The sequence below is a fragment of the Drosophila obscura genome, unplaced genomic scaffold (genome assembly GCF_018151105.1).
Source record: "Drosophila obscura isolate BZ-5 IFL unplaced genomic scaffold, ASM1815110v1 contig_30, whole genome shotgun sequence".
Lineage (NCBI taxonomy): Eukaryota > Metazoa > Arthropoda > Insecta > Diptera > Drosophilidae > Drosophila > Drosophila obscura.
The window spans coordinates 198,348-206,990 of record NW_024542818.1 but is presented as its reverse complement, the minus strand read 5'-3'; the positions used below and the strand labels follow the sequence as shown (position 1 = coordinate 206,990).

The following is an 8,643-nucleotide window of genomic DNA, read 5'->3' as shown; positions in this document are numbered from 1 at the left end:
TTCAAGTTGCCTTATTTGAATTTCGTTAGCACTGAAAAAGAAAAGAACAACCATTCAGAACAGATCTGAAAAAAGCTTAAAAATAAATATATATACATATACGTATTTTATATATGAATATATCATTATTAAATATATATTTAAATATATATATTTATATGTATTTTATTAAATATACAACAAACAGCAACAAAAACTGTACATATACATATAGAAGGTAATGATACCTTATTTCGGAGATCTGTTAAATAAGTAGAGCCTATTATTACATAGACCGCTAGGGGATTTAACCATTTATCCATTATCATTATCATTATTATGATTATAGAAAGAAACAACAAAACTAAACACAAAAAAAAAAAACAAAACAAAAGAAAAAAAATATGAAAACTTAGCTGAAAAATCGGTGCTTTTGACTGTTTCCATTTGTCCACACTTACATTTACATTTACTGTATTGTATTTGTATTTTGAAACACACACACACACACACATGAATTATATTGTAGACCACATTAAACACATACATATATACCAACATATATATATATATATATATATATATATATATACATTATAGACATTATTAGTATACAACAAAAATCTAGAGATATTTCCCTTTCCCCCACCCTCGTAATTTGCGCCAGTAAACATTCTCCACTTTCTTCCAAAATCTCCCCTTAAATGGAAAGTGAAAAACAAATTCCAAAAATTTTGCTCGTATTACACTCTCAATTAGTCTTCGTTTTTTGTATGTCTGAATGAAATCTTTAGCTAATCTAATCTAAGCTTATAATATTAATGAGGCTGACTAGCATTAAGTACATATGTATACTAGACTTACTATATCATAACATAGTGGCTAAGAAACTGTACATAAACGAGCTGAACCCAAGCTACGATCTGTAAGGAAAGACACCAATTCGTAGCACATAAGTATTTCTAGTTTCTAGTGTAAAGTAGTACTATGTACGTACGTGGTACGTTTTGGGGCTACATTTATTCGGGGGGGGGGCTATGGGGAGATGTTTGCGGATTCATTCGCGAATTTGAGACAAAGACTATGCAACAGTTTTTTGTATTTTTGTATTTAATGCAGAAGGCAGAAGAGCGTTTTGGCAGTGAGAGAGACAGAGAGAGTGCGAGAGGATTTAGATTAAGATTTAGCCAATAAGTCGTATCAATAAGATTTCTAAGCATATACCATATACGCATATACATATATTTCTAATGAAAACTGAAAAGAACACGGAAAATATGAGAAGAGCCTACATACATGGAAAATATAAAAGAAGATAATCAAAATTATACAAACAAAAAAAAAAAAAAAAAAAAAAACACAAAATTGATTTTTTATTTCTACTTTGGTTTTATTTTGTATTCTAACATTCTTGTTGTTGGTTGTGCAATAATTTAATATTCATATTTTGTGCAATATTCAGCTTGAAATTTTTACCATTTTTTACAGAAAGAATTTTTTAGAATTATTTTTATTATTTTTTATTTTTGCAGAAACAAGTTCTTAACGTAATAAGCGACGATGCATAATACTTTCCTATTTGTGAGACTGAATGAATTACTACGTATATATACATATATATACAAGAAATACTCCTTACACATATAAACGACAGGACCCCCCAGGACATTTCGATAGGAATATACTTTACCGAACCATTTTGTTTGTTCAAGCATTGTAATATATATAACTATAACGAACGACATACATATATATTTATATACGAGGCACACACATATACATATACTTAACGTAGTGTAGACATACGTAATATGACGTATATATATTATATAGAGAACCTATGGCCTATGGTTTAAGCGCCCAAACTTTGTACAGTAATTGAAATCTGTTTCAGGATTCAAGAAAAACAAAAAAAACGTGACGACACAACGTAAATTTAAATGGAGAATAAATGACTGCTTCTTAGTGTTATAAGTGACTCTGATTTAGGTCGAATACACACTCATACACCCACACCCACTAACACACACCCATACACACTCACACACACACACACACACACAAATGATTCAATGATTAAATTCTAGAAATCGAAATCCAAATATATATTCCATTATATATTCAATAAGTCTATCGTATACCTTTATTGCAAATCAATATTTCAATATTGTATCTATATAATTAAAAATTATCTATAATTCAACGCCCTCCCCCCCATCTCTCTCTATATAGATCGTGTAGATCCTTTGTTATGCATATGTTCTACGAGTATATTAAATATTCTCCTCTCTCTTATCCCTTACCCCTCGATAACATCCACACACAAAAATGTACAAAATTGGTTCTCATACAACAATTAAAAAGTAAAAGATGGAATTTCTAAAAACTTAAAGAAGAAACCCCTAGAAGAAATTGAAAATTAATTTAATATTCGAGATGAAGATTGAACGATTAGTTTCCTGTTACAAAGCCCTCGGATTGGGAAATGTTGATTTAAAAAAGCCTCAAGATATACATATGTATGTACAGATGTATACACACATATGTATGTATCTATCTTTCTGTATATCAATCACCTCTAATACCACAATAAACGAAATAATTGACTATATGCATAATTAAACGCCGATTATAATGCTACGCATCATCTAAAAGGAAAACGCAAATGCAAAAAAAAAGCGAATGAATTATCTGAATTATTTGAATGCAACTTAAATTCCTATTAATTATATAAAAATATCTCTATAAAATATCGCTAAAGAATCATAATTAATAAACAAACAAAAAACGTACGAAAAGAATGAATAAATAATAATACAAAAAAACAAAAATTTTCATACTAAAAAAAAAAAACAATTAATTCGAATTTATTCTATCATAAAAGATACGAGATATGTCTGGGGATGGGCAACCCAATAAAAGAGTGGCATACTTTTAGGGGTAACTTTTTCTCTAGACAAAATATCTACAAACGTTTTCTTTTCTTTGTTTTTGTTTCAGCCACGATCAGAATGCAACTATATGAGAGATAAAAAAAATCTAGTGAGAGAAATGTAAAGGTAAGTTCACTTAATTAAAAGACTGTTAAATATTTATTTTTATTTGTAAAATCTTTGAGGTTTTTTTTTGATAAGTAGCCTCAACTAAATATATTTAGGAGTAAGATTTAACATATATTTTATTTTACTCTCAGAGTTGCATACTTCTTAGCTACTCGCTTGCCTTGCAACAAAAAGAATTGTAAATGTCTCTTAGGGTATAAACTCGCATTTGTTGCCACTAAAACTTTGTCCTTTTGCCTGATATAATCTGTGAGCATGAATTAAAGTTGGCAAAATATTATGCATTATGCAGCTGAAATGGGGACTCACATCTACCCGTAGATTCCATATCTCTCTCTCTCTCTCTCTCTTTTCGAACAGAGCTTATCCTGGCTAAAGGACCTCTCTTTGACGCTGTCGCTGTCGCTGTCGCTGTCACTGCAAATAGAAACATCAATCACATGTCAATCAATGACGAAAGTAGGGCACTTGAATGGTTATGCCTACATGTCAAACCCCCTCTACACCCCCCTCCGCGGGAAAATGCAAATTGTGTTCGTTTATGCATAAAAAAAAGAAAAGTATTTGCAACAAAAAAAAAACTGTGCCCTGATTATCGCGGGGAATGAGATGTGAGGGGTTGGAGGGGAGATGAGGTGCCAGGTTAGGTCAAACGCGTGCTGTGCGCGGACCTGCAACATGGATATGCACCCACCCTGCACTTCCCATGCTGTGGCTCCCCTCCGCCCTCTCATTATGCTGATTTTGCATAGAATTTGGGTACGAATTTTTCACATTTTCCACATTTTACTTGCCCGAAAACCTTTTGATTACTGTTTGGCAACGTTTTCTATTTAAAGCGGATTATTTTCATGGCCATTGTGTGCTGCTTGCCGACTGCCTGCCTGACTGCGGTGCCCGCTGCCCGTCCGGAAATGCCTCGAGCCCGATCCTCGGACCCTCCTCGGACAATGGAATGGCCGTCTGTCTGGCTTGCCGCACTTCCCCAACTTCTGATGCATTCATTCTGAGGCCCTGGCCTTGTTAATCCTGTTCCAATTATGCGCATGTGAGTGGCTTTGCTTCGGCTCTGCTGCCATCCCTAATGGGCACTTTCGCTCTCGTTTGGCGAGCCTTTGTCCGAGCCGTCATTGAAGACCACTGGCCGGCCACTGGACCACAGCACGGCACGGGATACGATATGGCAGTGGCAGTGGCAAAATATTGATTACAGACTGTGCAACGGCTTGTTCGGCTCTTTGTTTGGGTTCTTTTTTCCATGTATTTATCGTTGATAAAAAATTGAACTGACCCTCAGTGACCCCTCGCTGAGCATTCGCATTCGCATTGTTTTTGGTCCAGTTTGAATATGTATTGGGTCTCAATATGTTTCATTATTCGGGAGAAGGCATCACATATAGAATGCGGAAAATTCTCATAGCTGAAGGTTAATATTTTCCTTATAAATGAAACTCTAGGAGTGCAAAGTAGAAGCTGAAGCTTGAGCTTTAGCTATAATTTTTCTTGATCTTATTCCTGTTATTATTTGCTGAAATAAAATTACTTTAAAAGTTGTGCGTAACTAGCAAACAAATTCTGGATTTACATTTTTATATTATAAGAATCTAGAGTTGACTTAATCTACATTTTGTTCCCATCAGTTCCATGACGGTAGCTGTAAAAAAATCGGTACAGATTTGCCATTAAAAATTATGAGCTAACAAAAAAAATTAAATTTGTGGATTCTTTTACAAATTTAAATCATTATAAATCATAACTAACAATTGTTTCACTATCATAACTTACATTAAGGTTGAAAACTGACCCTGGCTGCTGCTTAGGAGTCATAAATTTGATTCCAGAATGATTTCCAAAGCGCATTCTTAATTCAGAAACCGAAATTTTACTGAAATTTCAGTTAAATTGTTGTTAAAATATCTACATAAGTCGATGGATGGATGGGTTTGGCGCTGGCGACGGTTTGGATGGGGTGTTGCAGGCGGCACCTCCCTTAAGCGTGCGAGATTTGTGTGTATGTTTCGGATTCACAATACAGTTTCCGCCCTCTCGGCGGGTCTCGGCTGTCATCAATGGCATTGGTCCTCGATTCGAGTCAGCATGCCAGAGGCACGAGGCACGTGTCGCAATAAATTGCGTGCATAACACACAGTTGCCGGAAAAGGGAGAGCAAAAGCAGGGCTGGGCAGGAGCAGGCTCAGGCTCAGAGTTCGCAAATATGTTGCATATTGCAAGGACCCTTTTGGGGGTGAGCCTGGTGGTGGTGGAAATGCAACCGTATCCCTTACGGCTGGCTCGCTGGCTGGCTGACTGACTGACTGACTGGCACGCGCCAGCTACAACACGAGGGTTGTGCAGTTTTTTAATGCAATTTTTCACCAATCAGGAGCTGTTTTTTATGAATATCCGTCAGGGGAGTGGGGTGCCCGGAACCCATCGTGTGAGCCTATCAAATGCCTGCGAAATGATCCTGAAGTCAGCGCTTGATCTACGCACTTATACGCGTGTTTGAGTCATAGATACAAATACATCTATCAGGGGGCGCCGCATAGATACATTTTACACGCTCTCTCACACGCATTATCTCTTATACGCGCACTCGCAGTCCCTCTCTCTCCGTCTCTCTATCTCGTTCTCTGGCTTGCCCCGCTTCCCCTCTGTGGGATCGGTCTGTGTAGAGTAAAAGTATCTGTCAGATACATTTGCTTACGTTTGCTCGTACGCTCAACCCGAGGCAACTCTCGACTCGACTCGATGTTTTTCCTCGCTCACAGTCACACACACAGACACACATATGAATACGCGTATTTTGAAGATACAGCCTAAACATTTTTCGGGTCTGCGGCGGCAGCGGCAGAGACAGCGACAGCGACAGCGACGTTAACGTCAACGTCGACGCGACCTTCCTAGAAATAGTCGAAAGGCAACGCGGAGTCAGTGTGACGAAGTGCGTCGTGCGCAGCGGCAGCGTTTGTGCCCCCCCTTGGAAAATATTTACACAGCATTAACGACATAGAAAACTCGTGTAACTCGTGCAAGTGTGTGTGTGTGTGCGTGCGCGCTCGGTAAAAGATACAGATACATCTACAGCTACAGCTACAGCTACAGTTAGCTCGTACAACTGTATCTACACACATGCAGGGCGAAACATGCATTTAAAGTGAAAATTTCAAGAGTCTAATTAACAAGGGGAAAACGACAAAAGTAAAGTAAGGACCCAAGTGAAACCGCAAGGAATTAATAAGGAAACTGAAAATGGAAAACATACAAGTGCCAGAGCAGCAGAGAACCGATGCAGGAGGAGACACCAGCAGCAGCAGCAGCAGCAGCAGCAGCAACAGCTCCACAACATCATCCCAGCAGCCGCCAGGTCTGTGCCCCCGATTTTTAGAGAATACCCATGCCCACACCGCACACCGCACACCCCACCCCCACCCCTAACAAACTAGTTTTATGCTAGTGTGTGTGTGTGTGTGTGTGTGTGTGTGTGTGTGTGTCTGGTTTCGTTGTTTTTAGATTTTTCTATGTGTTTCCAAAATAAAACCAAAGCCAAAATTCAATACGAAATCTTATCAAACGCCTCGCTGATTGGCTACGATCGCACGCTCTCCCTCTCTCCCACTCTGTCTGTAGTAGTCTCTCTCCCCTCCCCACCCCTCCCCACCACTCCACGTTGTTTTTTGTTTTTTTTTATGTACTGCGCAGTTTCTTTATTCGTCGATTCGTGTTTTTACGTTTTTGTTGTGTTTTTGCCATTCGCGGATTTCGATTTTTTTTATTGGCAAATGCGGAAATTCTATGTACGGCAGGGGGATGGGTGGGGGAGGGGTAGGGGAGGATATGTGTCATTCAACCCCTCCTGGGCAGAGATCGAACGCTGACCGACTTCTGCCGCAGCGACACCCCTGCGCAGCCCACTGCAATCAAGGACGAATACCCCACCCTTGCTGCTGGCCTAGCCCATACGCTTGACTGAACTGGAAGGATCAATTAGATCAGATCTATTCTGAAGATAGATGTGTGCCCCTCTCAGCATGAGCATAGATTTCTTGAGATTTATTCGCCTAAAAACCAGTTTGTGGGATCTTTGCCTATAAGAAATGAGGAATGGAAAAAAGAGGAATCCATAAAAATGGGAACAAACCGAAGGATAATCACCATCGTGGCGGTGATGGTGGTGGTTTCCAAAGATCCCTCTCTCTCTCTCTCTCTACGATTTCTTATCAGAGGCTAAAGAATTTCCATTAACCAAAGAATTCCATTCAAAATGCGAGTGGAAAATCTGTCAAGAAAAGCCAACAACAACCCCAGAAATGCAGACACACAGAGTGAGTGAGAGAGAGAGAGGGAGAGAGCGAGGGAGCAGCCATGAGAATGTGCAGTAGAATGCGTATCTGTATCTATAGTGGGCTCCCCTTCCCTCCCCCCCTATGCCTATCCAGCAGATAAGCAACACAACACACGAAATGGGAACAGAGCAAAGTAAATACCATTTATGAATGAATGAATGAACGCAAATGAATGAGAGAGTGAGTGTGTGGGGCGAGGGGGGGGGGGCATGTCTTAGATAATGAAATGAAACTGACGCTTCCAAATAATTCAAACGAAACCTGTTTTTGTGTGTGAGAGGCAGAGAGACGGCTCTAAGCTGAACTTGCCTCGCGGCAAATGGGGCAAGGACACACACACACATACACGGAACATTCAGCTGCCTTTGGCTCGGTGGCTCATTTGAATAACAAAACCCCTTGGCCAAAGGATTCCCAGACAGGATATCGACTGTGTGTGCGAGGCAGAGGAAACTCAAGTTACATTTTTTCAACGTTCCGCTCGGTTCCATACTCTATATTTATATTTTTAGCGAATCCTGGCGAGGAATGCGGCTGTGTGCGTTTGGGCAAATGCAAGTGGTTCAATGTGGCCAAGGGCTGGGGCTTCCTCACGCCCAACGATGGCGGCCAGGAGGTCTTTGTGCATCAGGTGGGTGAATCAGTCAATCAAACAAACAAAAATACCCACACAAAGCCATGTCTAACTCGCCCTTTTTTTTTGTTCTCCTGTTTGCAGAGTGTCATAAAGATGTCGGGATTTCGTTCGCTGGGCGAGCAGGAGGAGGTGGAGTTCGAGTGCCATCGCACGGCCCGCGGATTGGAGGCCACCAGGGTGTCGGGTCGTTCGGGGGACGAGTGCCACGGCAGCACCTATAGACCACGCATGTAAGGGCAGGACGCCAGGACGGCAGGACTCTCTTGTTTATTAGCCATAAATGCCTACCATAATCATACCACATTTTGTTCCCCCCAGCAATCGTCGGACTCGCCGCATGCGCTGCTATAATTGCGGCGAATTCGCCAATCATATTGCCTCCGAGTGCGCTCTGGGGCCGCAGCCGAAGCGCTGCCATCGGTGTCGCGGCGAGGACCATCTGCATGCCGATTGCCCCCATCGGAGTGTGGTGAGTCCAGCACCAAAAGTGAGTCCTGCCCCGCTCGAAGCTCACGACACAGCCACAGCCACAGCCGCATCCACATCCACATCCACATCTCTCTTGTCGCAGACACAAACCAGCAGCAAAAGCCTGGAGGAAGCAGCCCCCCAAGGGTGA

At 40.6% G+C, this 8,643-nt stretch overlaps 1 protein-coding gene across 1 annotated transcript; it reads left to right on the top strand.

Moving 5' to 3' along the window:
- The first annotated feature begins 6,293 nt into the window (after positions 1-6,293).
- Positions 6,294-8,643, top strand: LOC111080950 (protein lin-28 homolog). The gene is made up of 4 exons (XM_022376835.2): positions 6,294-6,408; positions 7,900-8,018; positions 8,106-8,254; positions 8,343-8,643. Exons 1-4 carry the CDS (start codon positions 6,294-6,296, stop codon positions 8,641-8,643), a joined length of 684 nt encoding a protein of 227 aa, XP_022232527.2.

Bases quoted from the DNA above. Each gene is read 5' to 3' on its own strand.
- LOC111080950 (XM_022376835.2), top strand. From the start codon at position 6,294: ATGGAAAACATACAAGTGCCAGAGCAGCAGAGAACCGATGCAGGAGGA. The intron at 6,409-7,899 runs GTCTGTGCCCCC...TTATATTTTTAG, and splicing joins ATCATCCCAGCAGCCGCCAG to CGAATCCTGGCGAGGAATGC. The intron at 8,255-8,342 runs GTAAGGGCAGGA...TGTTCCCCCCAG, and splicing joins AGCACCTATAGACCACGCAT to CAATCGTCGGACTCGCCGCA.